The sequence below is a fragment of the Photinus pyralis genome, unplaced genomic scaffold, assembly GCF_008802855.1.
Source record: "Photinus pyralis isolate 1611_PpyrPB1 unplaced genomic scaffold, Ppyr1.3 Ppyr1.4_LG7, whole genome shotgun sequence".
In the NCBI taxonomy this organism is placed as follows: Eukaryota; Metazoa; Arthropoda; class Insecta; order Coleoptera; family Lampyridae; genus Photinus; species Photinus pyralis.
Window position 1 is genome coordinate 20,722,333 of NW_022170738.1, and position 18,246 is coordinate 20,740,578.

General features: G+C 35.1%; 1 protein-coding gene across 1 annotated transcript; it reads right to left on the reverse strand.

The window, feature by feature from the left end:
- Positions 1 to 2,320: 2,320 nt before the first annotated feature.
- LOC116176611 (vacuolar protein sorting-associated protein 51 homolog) lies at positions 2,321 to 16,020 on the reverse strand. The gene is made up of 11 exons (XM_031495255.1): positions 15,825 to 16,020; positions 15,635 to 15,769; positions 15,363 to 15,584; positions 5,121 to 5,527; positions 4,872 to 5,072; positions 4,606 to 4,828; positions 4,325 to 4,552; positions 3,148 to 3,294; positions 2,741 to 3,100; positions 2,582 to 2,694; positions 2,321 to 2,533 (listed from the first exon to the last, which is right to left on the reverse strand). Exons 1-11 carry the CDS (start codon positions 15,903 to 15,905, stop codon positions 2,425 to 2,427), a joined length of 2,226 nt encoding a protein of 741 aa, XP_031351115.1. The 5' UTR covers positions 15,906 to 16,020; the 3' UTR covers positions 2,321 to 2,424.
- Between the last annotated feature and the right edge of the window lie 2,226 nt (positions 16,021 to 18,246).

An 18,246-nucleotide genomic window follows, 5' to 3' on the forward strand; every position in this document is an offset into this window, starting at 1 on the left:
TCGAATTACAGTATGCTGCTTCAACCCACAGGGGACGACCCTCCGCAAAACTGTGGACTGTTACTTTTTCAAGAAAGGTGTTTGTCGAGCAGGCTCTGACTGCAGATTCCGACACGAGGCATTAAAAAGTAATACTAACGCAGTTTCTGAACGAGACGTCCAGAATTAAGAAGGGGGCAGTGTAACGGAAATGCTCCAGAATTATCTGGAATTTTCTACGCGTATTCGAGAATGTACTGGACTTACATTGCTTGCGTGTATAAATGGTTGCGGACCGAACATCGCGGGCAGTCTACTATCGAACGAGATCGAGTGCGAACGAAACATAGAGCGCGAAAAGCTGATATAAATTTCGAAGTGTGTGATATAAATGATCGATATAAATTGTACGGATTTTATAGTGTTTTAGTTTTTGTTTAATAAATATTGATATAAATCGAACCCGAATTTTATAAATAACGTTACAATATGTTATTAATATTCCCTTAAAAACTATCTTGTGAAATGTGACAACTTAGTCTCCTTGAATGTTATAGCGTTTTCGATTGGCAAAACTCGTACTGCACGAGTGTTGCACGAGAAACTGAAGAAATCCATGTGAAAATTGCTCTCAATGGAACATAAATATTCGTAAATATTTGCTGTCATTTGTCCATAACCTCATTTTAGATTCGTATTTATACAATGATTTAGGTAATCGACAAATCTGTATTCTAAAAAATGACTGAAACGATTTCACTATTATTTATGATAAACAATGAGGAATATAAATTTGAAATTCCTGTAAAGAACCAATCTTTGGCGTTCACTTTAAAGAGTAAATGCAACTTTTTGTAAAGTAGAAGTTATATGGTTAGTTCATGATCTTCGCTATCGCTAGATGACAACAAAAAACTCTCCAACGCAAGAAACAAATTCAAATTGGCGCACTTTTATTTTGAAAATTTGCTCCACGAGCTCTCCGACCTCGTGCGTCAAAATTTGCATTTAGTGCGTAATTGTTGCATCACATTTGCCAATGGAACACAGAAAATTGCGCTAAAATTACCAATAGAACGTAAAAATTGCACTCGTGCAGCACGAGTTTTGCCAATCGAAAACGCTATTAGTAAACAAACGAAATGATGGCACGCATAGATAAGCATCAAGGCCATCTCTATCTTTATTTCTTGCTAAGAGTGGGACTGTTATCTTGATTTTTTTAAAGTAGCAACATAAATCATAAATCTTAATTTTGTGAAATATGCCCCATTTGATAGTTTTTTCTCCATTATTTTCTAATTTAACATCATACCAGGCACCTGCTTAAGGTAGTAAGAGAAAAAATTCAAAATGGCGGCCTCACTCAAAAACCATGTGGCAAAAAATTTTTTAACCTCAAAATATGTGAAATAATTTCAAATGGAAGCATTCTAATTTTCAAATCTATATCTAAAATGGTTTGAACGAGAAAGCTTTAATAGCGACCCTGTATACCTATATTACTACAATTATGCATTTGGTATTTTTATGCGCTTATCTTTTATCTCCCGACGCAAGAATTATAAATCTAGTCATATAAATGCTACAATGTATTATTATTATAGTATGTTTGATCTCTTCTAGGGTTGCCACCAGGGGACACCATCCCCTCGTAAACCAAAATTATGACCGGGTAAAAATATACCACATTCAAAAATATATTGGGTACCTATCTCGTTTCTAATGTTAATGTTGCTAGTTTTTTAGGGCTATTATATTTTATTTTTTTAATGTATTAATCCCATTTTTTAACGCCCACAATAACGCAACAGAAAAAATAAAATGTTAATATGTATTAATCACGTTTTTCTGGAACAAAAACCAGGGGAGCGCGGCGCGATTGGTTGAATTGGTTCACTTTGTATTAACGTAATTGTCAAGATTCCGCAGTCGAGGTTGGTAGCTATTTCTATTGGTTCGTGCAGTGCCGCCACTATGTGAATTTGGGCAAGTGTAAATAATTTTGAATTTTTATTCACGACGTTGCGTTAATTTTTCCGGGGTTTATATATGAAAAACCGGGATCCGGGACAGTGCAGCTAATCCCGGCCATATGGCAACCGTATTGATCTCTGTTCTGCCTTCAACTTTGGTGTTATCATTGCCTGTCAAATCAAATTTGTCATTTGATTTTATGGTACCTAGGTACCAACCCATGTGCAAATGAAGACGAATGTGGTTTAGACATGAAACCACAGTCTTCTTTTTCTGAATATCTATGCGCTATTTGTGGATAAAAATATTATACACAAACTTTATCTAGCTACAACAAAACGCAAGTATAGTTGTTTTACTCAGTAATAATGGATGTATATATTTTTTTATTTAATTATGGAACAACAAATTTCCATTATTTAGCACCTACGATATTGAACCATTTTATGATAAGCAGTAGATACTAAATTACCCCCTTTCACAAATTATATCAACAACACTTGGTTCCATAAGTATTGGTTCTAGACATCTATGGACAGCCGATCCCAATATTTCGTCCAAAAGAAAATGTACAAGACTACGAAACAGAATTAAGTATGAGCTTCATAAATTGAATAGTACTTACTTTTCATCCGCAACAAACCTCCACAAGTATAATTGCAAATAATGGGTGTCAACTTGAATTTGTTGAAGGCCATATTTACTAAATGTTTTTAATCGTACACACTCCATGAATGTCTGAAAATAGAATAGGCAACATGCAATTTGACTCGGCCGTATTTACCTTTAAACTAATTTTAATAATCCCTGTCAGTATGGACACCTTACTGAATTCCACCGTAGAAAATATTTCAATCCGTTCACTAAACAGCTTATGTATATTGGAAACTAAAGCCGAATCCAATTGATTAGGAGTGTAAGCAGACCAATTTGACCTATACTGATGGCGAGACACCGATATACTGTGTGTTTTACGACTAGAGTCGCTGCTATGCTCTGTCGGTACTCCTTGATCTTCGTATAACTGTGCAACTGTCGAGTCAATGGAAGCCATATCTTCTACGACACGTTTCATCACAGCTCGTACTGTTCTGGGTTCAATTGTATGTAACCAATCTCGTGTTTCGACACTTTTACGTAACATCTGAGAAACACCAATGAAATTTTCCGTAACCAAATCCTTTTACTTACCTGCGATATATTTAATCCCTGTATGCGAACGTAATAATTCAACAATTCCTGCGCCGACTCTTGCATTGTGGTGTTAATTTCAGTCTCGGTTGTAAGGGCGACAGATTCTTTAGGATTAATTGTGAATAACTCATCTGCTTGCGTTAACTACATATATATTGAACGATATTTAAAACAAAAAAAAAACCCTACTTATTGCTGTTACCCCTAAACTTGTAATTTTGACCATAACCAGCAATACCTAATATTCTAAATGGGAACTTCAACATCTTAAACCAAGCATTAAAATGTTTGAGTGGTGTTATACATTCTATTTAAGATCATAGAGAACATGTAAGGTAGCAATTGGGAGTGGTTCAGAGAAGGACGCTAATAGGCTGTTCTCACTAAGCTTACCATTAAAGTTAATACTTCTGCTTTCTTCTACCACCGGAAGTACTTCTTCTCGCTGATTTGGTGCTTTCGGTGCCAAATCTTTCCTTCGTAAAGCGATCGTCTGCAGCGGATTTTCGGCGAGAAATGCTGGATTTTGTTTGTGAATGGTGTTCTTATATAACTCCGGTTGTATTAAGATAAAAACGAATATTTGGGATAATATGACGGCGTACGCTGGTGCTTTAGTTGAGTTTTTTCGTAATTGCGATCTAGCTAAGATATTAAATGAACTTATGACTTTACCTGCCACCTACTATTTAAAATACGAATGGTTAGCGTAATGAGGAATAATTAAACTGATGCAAATTCCCTTTGAACAAGACACGAAAAATAGCATACGATTTTCAATAAAAAGAGAAAACCACAGCCATCCGCTACTAGCAGAATAATGATTTGAACGCTCTTTAGTTTTTCTTTAAGGGTTCACAAATTTGCTGACTTTTTTTAGATAATTTACACTTTTCCTGTAAATTGAGATATGTTCTAATCTACACTTTTGCAGTAAGCCGTGGATGGTATTCGCACGTCTATGTTTGATACATACATTTTTGTAACATTGGAAAACAATGATTGAGTTTCAGGAAAATACTGTAATTTAAAAAAACGAACACATAGGTGGACGGACAGTGGTTTCCTTATGTGGGCAACAAAATGATTTAAGCTATCTGGCAATTTGAGTAAGATTTAGATTACCACATTATGTCAAAATTACAAGTGGAGTATTGTAAAGACTATCACTTACCAAATAGTGTACGTGTCCGTTTTGAAAATCTAAACAAAATTTAGATAGCAACAACAGCAATATTGGTGGTATTTTTGCATCTGACACATTACTAGAACAAAGACCTCGAGCAGTGGCAGTCAAATGGTGCAGGAAGCAGACAATTAATCCTTCCCTCACATTATCCACGCAAAAGCTGTCTCTGAATAAAGCTTGCTGTGCAAAATTTACATCATTTTCTATAAAAACCTAAAACTCACTACTTAATCGGACCTCACCAATTTAACAATAATACCACTTACAACTAAGTCTTGCAAAACTCCTTTCACTTTCTCTACAACCGTTAAAACAAGTGACATTAGCATTTCATTTAAATTTATATTGGAGTCATCTTGAGTTATTAATTTGGGGGTGGTAAGCGTTTGACGAGCTTTGGTAAGTAAATCAGCAAAGTGCATTTTTAAAACTTGAAGGTGAGTCTTGCACTGTTTTCTACCTGCATTAATCACTATCTCTATACCAGTCCTACAAAGAAGGGTTAATGAAGAAGAATTCAGTCCGTACATACTTTGCAAAATCTGTATCCCGACAAAGTGTATTCATCGCTTGCAGCCTTCGGTAGAAACGATCTAGAGCCTTCACCAAAACGGTTGTATCACTAATTTCTTGTTCCATATCCACTTTACTCTGAACGAGTTCAAAGTACTTCTCCATTTTATTTAAAATAAACGTGTTCAATTCGATGTCCGCAAAATTTTCAAAAATTTCACTACGAATTTTCATTAGGTACCTTTTACCAGAGGAAAGCGAATATTACCTGTTTTCCACATTCTCGATGTTCATCCGATTGATAAACATGTCGTGGAACGATGCCACAACTAGACACAAATCGCTCAAGAAACCCGAGCATCCTAGGTCGACAAAGTCTGTGATGTCCCTCTGCTCGCTTTGATCTTTCAGCATAACCAGCTGCTCGCTAAGGCGTTTTTCGGCGCACGTCAGAAATTCGGCACACAACTCCTTGGCGGGTTCTTCTAACTGCAATAGCAGATCGACGGAATTGGCCAGCTGTTTTGCGGTGGCGTTTGCGTCGTTAAATTGATTGCGCAATTCCTCTTTTAGCTCTACTAAAATTGTTTCGCAGTCCACCTTGATACCTTGAAAGGATGGCATGCCACCGTAGTGTTGGAGTACCTTTTGCGCTATTAAGTAATCTTCGACGGCCTGAAATGTATACATATGTATTTATAGAGGAAACGCAGACAAGCAATAAGAAATAAAACTAAGGATTTACATCGTAGAGAAAACATACAAATAGAAAGTTCGGCGAAGGACTGGTCACGCCGCAGTTGGTTTCGTCCTTGGATTAGAATAATGTAGGGTTGATAGACCCGCGATTAAATTTAATGAAATTTGCAGGTGTATTCCTTTGTTAAATTTTATCATCTTTTTAAGATCAGAGCTTTTTTTTGTATAAAGATTGCAGGTTCAATAATAGAACAATTCATAACATGCTGTTTACATGTGATATGAGTGTTTTCATAAAAGGTGGATGGAAGAAAGAAAGAGGGACATTTAGTTCATTCAGATTATTCAGTTCTGATCATTGAGAAATGACGTTTGAAGATTCAGAAGACACGTTCGTTTATTCCGAAGGTTAAGTCAAGTTAAGTGTTAAAAAAAACAGGTGCACTGTAATAGTATATTAAGGGACAAGTGTATAATCAAGTCATTCCACCACGTGCAACGAATTTTAATTGCAAGCGCTTTAAAGCCAATTATACATATGTTTCTTATATAGCATCTTTTATTATAGGTACCTACTGCAATATAATTAAAAAATAAGGGAAATAAATTAAAATCATAATTGACGGTTAGATTAGAATACATATGGGCTGTTTATTAACGAGCTCCTCTAGCGAGTTTATAATTTTGTGGTGTCTGTCCGTCCGTCCGTTAGCACGATAACTCATAAACGAATGAACCGATTACAATGAAATTTTGCAGGTGGATACTTTATCAAATTTGTAGATCGAAGTTCGTGAATTGGCAATGTAGCCCAAAAAATAAAGTAGGCCCTTTTGACATCTCCGTTAGTTATGAACCGAATTACATGAAATTCAATATGCGCATAGCTTTAGCCATATAAAACACAATTCCAAAAGTTGAGCCTAATCGATCAGCATTCACAGTGCCCTTTGCGCATCTCGAACATTTACAAACCGAATTGCAAACTTTCTTATTTATGAAGGTATTTAAACGAAATTTGATACATAGCCACTTGGAATAAAACCAAATTTAACACAAGTTTCAAAATGTCGTTTTGCGCATGCGCAGTGCCAACTTTCTTATTTATGGAGGGATTTAAATGAAATTTGATACATACTTGGAATAAAAGCAAAACTAACATCAGGTTTAAAATTTGGTTTTGCACATGCTATAGTCATACCCAGGAGCTCGTTTGCTATATTTGTTTATTTATTTGTAATTCCATGATTGTCATGGACAGGTCACTTGACGTTTGCTTATAAACATCACCGTCTTTCCAAATAAAATGACTTGTTACAAAGGTAGAAGAAAAGTTGGTAGGTGCAAAAAAACTTTTCAAAGATGGCAAGGGAGAGGAACAAATACACGTTCTACTCTTGACGGTATTCTAATAACATCAAAAGGATTTAGTTTCTACAAACTATACCTATTTTTCGCGACTCATTTTCGAGATCAGCGGGTGACTGGAGGAGGGGGAGGGGGTGGAAATTGGTTTTATCTTTCCTAATATTCTAATAAAGGTTTCAACGAAAGGGACTGTTTTCTACGAACTATGCCCTTCTCCTAAGCTCATCCGGAAGGGAGGGGGGAACTGATTTTATCCTTTATGGTACCCACTGTAATGAAAGGTCTCAACCATAGTCCTCCCCCCCCTTATCGTGATCGGTTATAATTACTCATATCTAGAGCACAGAGATAGCTATAGATTTACGCGCCGCTTGGAGTTACCAAACGAATTAAATTAGGGAAAATAATAAATTGTTTATTTCGCGATAAGATTGTCGGTATTTCTTGAATTCTTCTCAGACTGAGAAACAGAAAACCTGAAGAGAAAAGAAGATAGACCTTCAGCTCGTTCTAAACTATCTTCTGACTCCAGTTTCGTTGTCTCTATGCAACATTGATGGATCGATGAATAAAATCGACAAGTTTGTTTTGCTGAAACTTTTTCGGAAGTATGATTTCTGCAAGTACTCCTAGTCCATCGCCAGTTGTAGATGTTGTTTTAATCGATGGATTATTTTTTTTGCATCTTTTAAAAGATCTCCGGTAAACCTTTGAGCGATTTTCTGAACACATCCTCGGCAAGATTTGTGCTGTGTCAGCGAGAGAAGTACATCTTACTTTTGACAGATATTTACCCCTTCCATGAAGGACGCAGAACATGATCGTTGGGATCAAAATAAGGAAAGATTACAATCCTACTCAATTTCTGTTTCTACTCAGAAGCAGCCTGCAAATTTCATAAAATCACTTCGCAATGATAGCTCAAAGCCTCTCTTATAGATTACTTATACCGTTCATAGGCAAAAAAGACCTGTTGTGCTTTACTTGGAAGGAATGTTGTGTTTGCCACGTATGAAGATATGTGCTATAAATTTGTGACAAGGGAAGATGATGTGGTAAAAACTGAATTGTGCTGCAGCCACTAAGAGGCAGATTCTCGAATAATTTACCATCTTGGTAAACTACCAACAAGTAGCAAAGTCATTATTAGCGCTTCCGATATGGATATTGCTGTTTTTGCTTTGGTAAATGTAAAATTGACGCTACCATCAAGGTATAGATGGAAGTAGGTCTCTTTTCCAATAACACGCAGAAATTCATAAATCTTCGAGAGATGTTCGTGAATTTGGGTAACGCAGGGTAACGCGGTACCCACGCATTTACCTAAATTTTTTAACTTCTAAGACGTCTGCCACTATTAAAGCTACACTTAATACCGTCTGCCAGGATATATTTTAAAGTAGTGACAAAAAGAGGAATTTTTTATGTATAATTTTTATACGGTCCTCATGGTTTAGTTAAGGGTTTTTTTCCCTACATTGGAGGGCGTCTTTCGCTACCAACGCTGCACTTGAAATCGTCTGCCATAGCATATTTGAAAACTATGGAAAAAATGGGATTTCTTGATACAAATCTTTTCCGTGACCCTTATAGTTTGGTAATTTAGTTGATCACCTAAAGAAGTCACCTATTCAGCGCCGCCCCAAGTTAATGCTGCCACTTACGACTGGCAGACGAGTGATTTTATTATTAGTTTTCAACGTACTTTCAGCCTGTATTGTCGAATTTTTTGTCGCTTATGGTTTAGTTACTATGTACGCTGCCTCCCGGTCTAATTGCGTTGTATACTTTTATTATTATAAAATAAAAATCAATGCATAACTAATCACACATCAGTTACGTGCGATATAACAAAATTTCAAATGATTATTAAGAAAATGCGTTTCCAATATGAATCAAAATTTCATTCTCTAGGAGTATCCGCAATTTAAAACTCGTTAACAATATCAAAAATTACAATAAATTCAGCTAATTCATCAAAAATATTGACAACTTAGGTAAACATTTATATAGATAAAGGTATATATAGAACTGTTTTTATTCATGGCCAAACCTTTGTATTGTGATGTGTTTTAACGTTTTAGGATAAAATGGTATCGAATTTGGCATACCTACTTGTCGCATATTTCTTTAAAGAAATAAACGGATTGTTACCGCAAGCAACAACCACACCTGTCGATTCTGTTGAATTGCATCAATGTGTCTCAACGGCAGCAGATAATTTATTTTCTGGTACTCCGACCATTTATATTCTAGAAGATGAAAACAACTACACATTGTTTGCCAACGCTCCATCACTGCCTCGTGTACTACTAAATATCAACAGTGCAGTATTAGGACCGCTCTCGGGACCGTCAGTAATCACCAAAGACCATATAATCGTAGCTAAAGATGAGGATTCAATATTACGTTTACTGACAAATTTAAAAAAGAGTCCTATCTGGGATGATAATGAATCTCCGCTTGGTAGATTTTTGATAGTGATTTTAATGGGAAATGGTACCCGTGTGTTTGAGTTGTTGTGGAAATTTAATATCCTCCATTCTTTGGTTGTTGCCAAGCAAAATGATATGATGATGATGATTATATGGTGCATAACTGTTCATCAAGCCTATCCATTGATTTGAAGAAAGGAGTTGGAAAACCTGGAGGCTGTAATATCATTTTTAAGGTCGATACCGAAAAAGGATCATTTGAAGAAGCTTTAATTAAAAAGTTTTTCAGTTTTATGGTTTCTGTTTTCAATATTAACTTTCACATTGATAGAAATCATACTGATCTTGAAATCCAAAAAGCAGATACATTAGTTTTAATAGGCTCTGTCGAACCAAACTTAAGCAATCTGAAATGTAGTAGGGAATTTTGGAGAGATCATCATATATGGGTTGCTCCTGTAGAGAAAAATGTGTTTACATTAGATGCCATTTCATCAATTTTTCAACACGCTGTATGGATACTCATTATTTCAACTTTTACGTTGGGCACATTGGCATGGTGGGCCGTTTTAAAAACCAAACGGTCAAGCGAGCCGAATAACTTCTGCTACATTTTTTCCCTTTTTTGTAGTTTAACAATCTGTGGTTGCATAAGACGCACACCCGTACTAAGACAGTTGCGTTTCATTTTTGTTTTGTATTTGTTTTACGTCATAATCGTCCAAACCGCTTTTAAATCGAATCTCATCACTATTTTGACATCAAACACGGACAGCAATAAAATTGAAACTGTTGAAGATGTTGCTAATTCTAAATTACCTGTCTGCATGCATAATCGCCGGAAGATATCATTTTTTAACAAATCCAAATTAAATGATGAAATTTACACCAAAATAGAAAACAAAATAAAAATTATATCTCTTAGGAAGGAAATGCTAAGAGACAGAAAATGTATTTATCTGCTAGTTAACTGTGATTTTTTAAGGTTTATAAGCACCGCATATGAAAGCAGTCAGGTTATTGAAAAGAAATATACTTTACCGCGAAGAAAATTCTTCATTTCAAATCATTCACATTTCCTGATGTCATCTGTAACTGAAGGACTCACCATATGGAAGGAATCTGGTATTTTTAATATCGATTTTATTCATGCTCTAAACATTACTAAGAAAATCGAAGACAACGAGCCTAAACCCTTAACAATGGAGCATGTTTCGGGAATATTTGCAATTTGGGGATTTGGTATGCTAGTCGCAACTAGGGATGGGCGATAACTGTTTTCACCTATCGATAAGTATCGGGTACTTACCTATCGATATATTTTACTTATCGATATGCCGATAATTATCGAAATATCGATACCTATCGATACTTACCTATCGATACTTATCGATAACTATCGAAATATCGATAACTGTCAATATATCGATAAGTATCAGTATATCAACAGTTATCGATATATCGATAGTTATAGTTATATCGATAGTTATCGATATATGAATACTATCGATACATCGATAGGTATCGATATATCGATAAGTATCTATATGTCGATAGTTATCGCTAGGGATGGGCGATAACTGTTTTCACCTATCGATAAGTATCGGGTACTTACCTATCGATATATTTTACTTATCGATATGCCGATAATTATCGAAATATCGATGGTTATCGATATATCGATAACTATCGAAATAGACAAGACAAGAGGGCTCTTTTAACAAAATATGAAAATAACCCAATGCAGTTCTTGCAACTTTAATGGAGTTACCATATTAAATGTGCAATTATCGCAGGGCTCTTTAGCTTTCTACAATGCAATTACCGCTGTAATTAAGCGGTAATTGCACGCCTCATTTGAGAGAAATATTCGACGTATCGATAGTTATCGACAGGGATAGTTATCTTATCGAGTTTTATTAATAAAATCCATTTTCCGATTTATTCTCGTGTAAAGTGACTATTAACAGTTACTCGACGTTTCTTTGCTACCTTTATCAAGAGTTTTTTGTTAGATTTCGTAAATGTCAATCAATTGAAACTGTATATCTAAATTTGAAGTGTTCTTAGCTTTTTCTGTTTTTTTTGTGACTGGTCCTCTGTAACCATCAATCAGGTACCGATACATAGGCCATGATTACACCCTTTGATTGTCTTCTTTATTTTATCTAAAGAGTAGCCATTTTGATGCAACATTTTGTTCAAGTTTTTGAAGTGCTTCTTTTTTTGAGCATTCGTCAGTAAGACGAAAAGATCTATTTTCTAAAGATTTTATTACTGCGTTTATTTGGCATGGATGATAATGTGACGTAGCGCTTCTCTTGAGAAAGGGAGCAAAGTTAAGTTTCCGAAACGTCGAGCAACTAAAAATAGTAAATTTACACGAGAGTAAACCCGAAAATGGATTTTATTAATAAAAATAGTAGCGCTCGTTGAAATCTCAACAATAACATAATTTTATCGTACCAATAGTTATCGACATCGATATATCAATAGTTATCGACATATCGATAGTTATCGACATATCGATAGTTATCGACATATCGATATATCGATAGTTATCGACATATCGATATATCAATAGTTATCGACATATCAATATATCGATAGATATCGACATATCGATAGATATCGACATATCGATATATCGATAGTTATCGACATATCGATAGTTATCGACATATCGATAGGTATCGATATATCGATACTTATCGATAAGTATCGATATATCGATAGTTATCGATAAGTATCGATATATCGATAGTTATCGATATATCGATATATCGATTTTTTTAGCTCTACCTATTGTTATTCGATATATCGATAACTATCGATACCTATCGATATATCGAAAAAAATTCCCATGCCTAGTCGCAACTACAGCTTTTATTTCTGAATTAATCATCAACAAAGTTCAAACATATCGTTCTGGATAAAACAACATGCTAAATGATTGATAGATACTAAAATGTAGATTTAAAATTAATTAATAGATGTTCTGCACTACCTTGCACTGCATGGAAATTTGTTATGCACCTAGTCCTTTCTTTATCAGTTGTTATTAATCTATAGATGTGTATTGCAGAATAAAAGAAATCTTAAATGCATTCTGTTGATTCATTTTAGGATTCTACTTGCTCAATACGTTTCATATTTTATTGAGTAGGCAAATGGCAATTTTGACATTGTGTTTAATCAACCAATCCTGCATCTGATCCTTTTTCCAATTACGTGAGGGTAATTTTTCCAACTGCACCGAATGATACGGTGCATTGTCCAAGATCACCACACATTTACATTTCTCATAAAATTCTTTATTATAGAGATAAAGTATAAAATTTGGTTAAAACATCTACATAGAAATTTCAGAATTCTTAAAAATATAAGCAAAATTTGACGATCTATATCTTTTTTATTAAACATTTCACAAAAAAGTAATGTATGTCAAAGTTGTGTCGAATTTTGTGATCTACAATTTCTTATAACAATATTTTTTTGTAAAGTGAACCTATAAAAAGATATGATTGAAAAACTAAGAAACCAACCAAATTTCAAGGGTTTTGGGGGTGGTACAGGGGAAGCACAAGGGATGGAAGGTCGAAAACTTAGATTCTTAACCACCAGATGACTGTCTATGACATGCAAAAGAAATTGGAACTACTTCTCATTTTGCAAGTTAAAACCCTCTATTCCCTGGACTAATTCTAGGTATCAGAAAAAACCATTGAAAGAATTATCCGGCTGGATACTTTTGAATTGAAACCTTTTGGCCCACGACCTAAAACTGATATTATATATAAAAATTTTTCATTTCGGGAAGATTTGCAACGACTGATTTGGAATTATCACTCGAAAAATGAACACTTTACTTTGGCTGACTTACTAAGGGACGCGCGGGAAAATTTTGATTTTGATAAGGGGAAAACTACTTTATATAACATTCTAAAATCCATGGGTTATAAATACAAACACGTAAATGGACGTAAAATTCTCTGTGAACAAAAACATGTTGTTGCATCCAAAATTACATTTTTGAGGAAATTCTTGCAATACCAAAATTCAAGTGAAAATATAACATTCGTGTATCTGGACGAAACTTGGATTTTTCAAAATGGATCCAGCGTCCGAAAATGGGTACACGATTCTGAAATTAAAAGTAATCCGTCTAAAATTAAATCAGAAGGGAGCGTTTTACTGTTTTGCATGCGGGGTCTCGTTTTGGATTTTTGGAAGGGTGTAATCTATTACAAACTTCAAATAGTAACGATAGGGATTATCACAAAACTATGAACGGGGAGATTTTTCAAAATTGGGTGGTTAATCAATTACTTCCATCAGGCAGCTGCTCTAAGACTAAAAGGTTCCCCAAAGAATAGTAAGCTACCTGCCGGAAATAAGATTAACAGAAATGTACTAATCATCAAACAGCACAGACGGAAAACAAAAGACCCAAGGAAGAACATTCCAATGGCACCGTGGAAGCAAGAACTACACTCAAGCGCAGTTAGGTATCAATGCGGTCGTTGAGGGCATCTCGGGTATGATGGTACTGACTTATCGAGCAGTGGTTATCTTTGAGAATCTACACCACACATCTCCCAAAGCTGATCCAGCCCCAGACTAAAGCTGCTCGAAGTTTAGACCAGCATATCGGCATTTAAATGTGGAAGTGTTTAGTTCATAAAGACCACCACCAGCAACCTGCTATTACTAAGCATATAATTGTAAATAAGTTCATATATAACAGCCTTTTGAAATTAATAATGTTCATTAGAGCCATTTGCGTACTCAATAAAGTATGAAACGTATTGAGCAAGTTGTTTCTCATGAAATTTATACGTATTAACCTATAACAAAATTACCACAAAATCCAAAACTAAATCTGGCAACTAGGTTTTGCACATTGACAGGAAATTATCATTTTGTATAAAATGGACATAACCTAATGAGTGACAGCACATATACACAGTGAATTTCATCACCCTAACATGACCTACTACTGGGACAATAACTATTGAACGGAGTATAGCAATAAACAATTTTTCAATTGACCTATTGAAACATTATTATTTTTTTTAATTATCTTACCCTCCAACCATCACCCCTCCAGTTAATTTACAAGATAAAGTACTTACATAGAAAAAGGTGGCCAGATTTTTCACATTTTTCGCTCGCTCAACAGGAACAAAAGTTATAGGACTTCGAGTGGATCGGGAACAGAAAAAACGCTGGGCCCAATATAATAGAAATCAACGTATTTCATTCCCTAAGTCATGTATCGAGTTAGGACTTTTGATAGATTATTCCCTATGCCTCTTATACTTAATAATAATAATAATGGTTTTTTGCCATTCAACCAATTCAATATAACTCTTCTCTGTGGTCTAGGTCAAAAGTTTTAGGGCAAAATGGACCCAAAATTATTCTTTACACATGAATTTAGAGTAGTAAAAGATTTCAAACGCACCAAGATCGTTGGGAAAAAGACTAAGAGCATTATATCAATGACCAAGACATGAATTTGATGCATTTTTGGCGACCACATGTATTTTTCTCAAAGTCAAAATAGAAAATTGTATGCATGACAACCTAAATGTTAGAGTACATACATGATATAAGTGCAATCAAGTATCGTATCGGTAGTAGAAAGCTCCTGCTATTATGAAATTTACCGCATCATACTGCCATAGTACTTTTGCTTCAAAATAAAAACTAACACGAGTTTTAACCAAAGCAAAATCTCCCAAAGCAGTTAATCTGGCTTAGTTATCATAAAATGGTACACAAACATATAATATTAGGCGGCCCTACTTTATAGTCACTATATTGTTATGGATTTCCAAGATAATAATTTCCCAGCTTCTTCAGTACAATTTTTAAATACCTAATTCATTTCTGTATAATCATCTTTTCACATGTCTTAAAATAAAACTGATCGCTACTGATAATCCAATAAATAATCAGTTCATACATCAAGGTAGGCGCCTTAAAACAATTACAATACTTGCCTGATTATAATTTTTCTCTTCCATTCTCAACTTCAAAGTGGAAGGCAATTTAAAGAGGAACTGCAACCTTTTCAGCAAACTATGTATACCCGAAAGCTTACTGATCTGCTCGCGAGTATCCTGCAAAGTGGAGGAGATTTGTTGAGAGAAGGAAGTTATCGATTCCATGTTTTGCGCCAATAAGTCCATTTCCGTTTCCATTTTCTTGAAGTCGGTCTTCATCTAACCGCATAACATTAATTCAAAATTGTATATACTTAAACCGTACAAACCTTGCGAACTGTATCCGTGGCTGTAATGAATTTGTTGTAATTTTCGTATACTAATGTTTGCATATCTGAATGTAACGTTTGCGTATCTTTTATTATTTCGTTTTCTTGGTCCATTACTTGCTTTAATGTGCTTTCCTAACACAGAAGTATTCGAGTAGTTTTTGCGTTTTAGGTGAAACAACAGACTTACCTTGAAAAGCTTTTCGAGATACAAGTTCGGTTCAAAATGTTGACCATTTATATCCAAAGGGTTTATATTTTTTTCGGACATTTTTGGTATGTTTATTAAGTTTATTTCTGTGAACAACTATCGAAAAACACAATAATAAAGCGGGATTAGCTGTTTACATTTGAAAATTTTCTGTACATTTATACATTAACCTAAAAAATATTCACAGCGGCGGAGGCACGAAATTATTCCCACGCAGTGGCGGATTGTATATAGGGGACTTGTTAATGTTAGACCATTGATTATATTGTACACACAACTTGTGTGTATAATCAATGGTTAGACATTCGATCGAGGCCTACGATTAAGATAAGCGCTCGAAAAAGTAATGTGACCTTAGGAGGCAGTTTGGAACACATTAAATACATTACAGATTAGGAGAAAGTCAATCAACGTTTTATCTAAGTGAAGCCCATTTTTCGAGATAATTTAGCCCAAAAACGCGTCTGCAGTCGTTCCATTATGCTTTTATTAAAACATACAAAGTTCTGTTATAGTCACCTCCCACACTGATTCCCCAAACTGTTTGAGTGAAACACACTTCAAAACTACGTAACTAGGGTACGTTCTCAGGTGCATCACTATGTGTAAATTTAGTTTTAATGGAACAGAGCGCTAGACTCGGTATAGCGGGAACCTTTTTTATTTATTTATTATCCCTCTTTTGTTCTGGGCCTTCAGGTTTGCGCTCAATTACAGAGTGAACCGCATAATGCTTTTTAGAGGTGCCTCTGCAGAAGGTTTTAAGTTGTTCTATGCTACTCCGGTGCATTTTGGTAACGACAAAAGTTATAACAACAAAAAACCCAGATTTAGTATGACTTAGTCCCCGGCGGTCCATGAACTAAATCCGGTGCTGGCCAAGGACGTCAAGATGTGCAGAGGTATTGCCGTAGAATTCAAGTTCCGGTTTGGGCGGTTAAGAGAAATCTACCTGCATACGTCCCGAGGTGGGTAAAGCGTGTTACCTACAGGTAGCAGAGACGGTTGCTTTATTACCTCGTGATAAAAGACCGGTCTTGTGATAAGCCCAGTTACGAAGATTTTTGGAATACGTTACGGCACTTGAAACGATAACTACAGATTCATGGAGTTACAAAAATTCTGAATATCGGATGTAGTCTTGATAGGCTGGAAGTGGTAGGAACCGGAGTGGAAATATTGCTATCATGCTATTATTGCTATCACCCCAGAGGAACTCCGCAACCGATTCGTAAGAAGACCACAGATTGTTTTAATGTTGAAAACACTTATAGGATGCTAGTTTTGAAGTTTATATGATACAAAATACCTATATGAAAAGCTTGAATGCTAAAAGGCACGATATCTCAAAAACGAGTGAACCGATTGCCATGAAATTTTTCAGGTGGATTCTTTATCAAATTTGGTAGGCCAAAAAATAAGGAAGGCCCATTTTGACATCTCATATATTACGGTGACGTAAAAATGACGCATCATTTACTGCCATTACGCTATTGCCTAAAATATGCAAAACATTTTTTCCTACAACATGGACCCAAATTTTGGAAAATATAAATGCTCCATACACATTTGATTATTGAAAAAAATATAATACTGATTTCCCACTTCGTTCAAGTCAATTTTAAAGGCCGTGATGTGTATCAAAGTGTCTGTCGTTTTTGAGGTTGCATTGTGTTGCGATGTAACGTGGCAAATTCACATTATTGTATGCATATTGTCGGTAGCCTCGTTATACAATATTGCAGATTGAAGAGTTGAGCACTATTTATGAGAACATGGTTTATTTCGTTCGTCCAACTACAAAACCTCAAAGTACCGTAACGGCGTAACGTGTGATGTGTCAAAACCAAGAAAATGTTTCAAAAGTTGATAGCTTCGATATTTTTAAAAAATACAAAAATGGTACAAAACAGAATTTTGTTCCATTTTTACGTAGAAATCAGTAGCGTGGAATTAATTATCATATATACTATACAATTCTTAAGAAATAACCCAAAGGTTGAAACACTATGTTTTTCATGTTCACTTGTTTTCATAGCATACCTACCTAATTTGTAATAATTAAAAATCGTTTTGCTCAAATTTTTCCACAATTTTATAAATAAGAATATCAACCCCTCTGTCGTTTAGAAGAGTGAAAAAAAACCTGATATGAAATATTGTTGCGTCATTGATTTGTGAATCAATTTTAGACAAGTTTTTTTTATCGATTTTGCACACTTTATATAGATGTTACAGTGTTTTAGCGTATGTCTGCGTATGTCTGGAATTGATTCACAAATCAATGACGCAGGGCCCCAGACTCCTGATTTCAAGTGTAGGTAACCACATCGATTATTGTTGACCATTTAAAATTTGTTTAGTGCTTACTATTTATTTTAGTTAGATCAAAGTGCCCCAT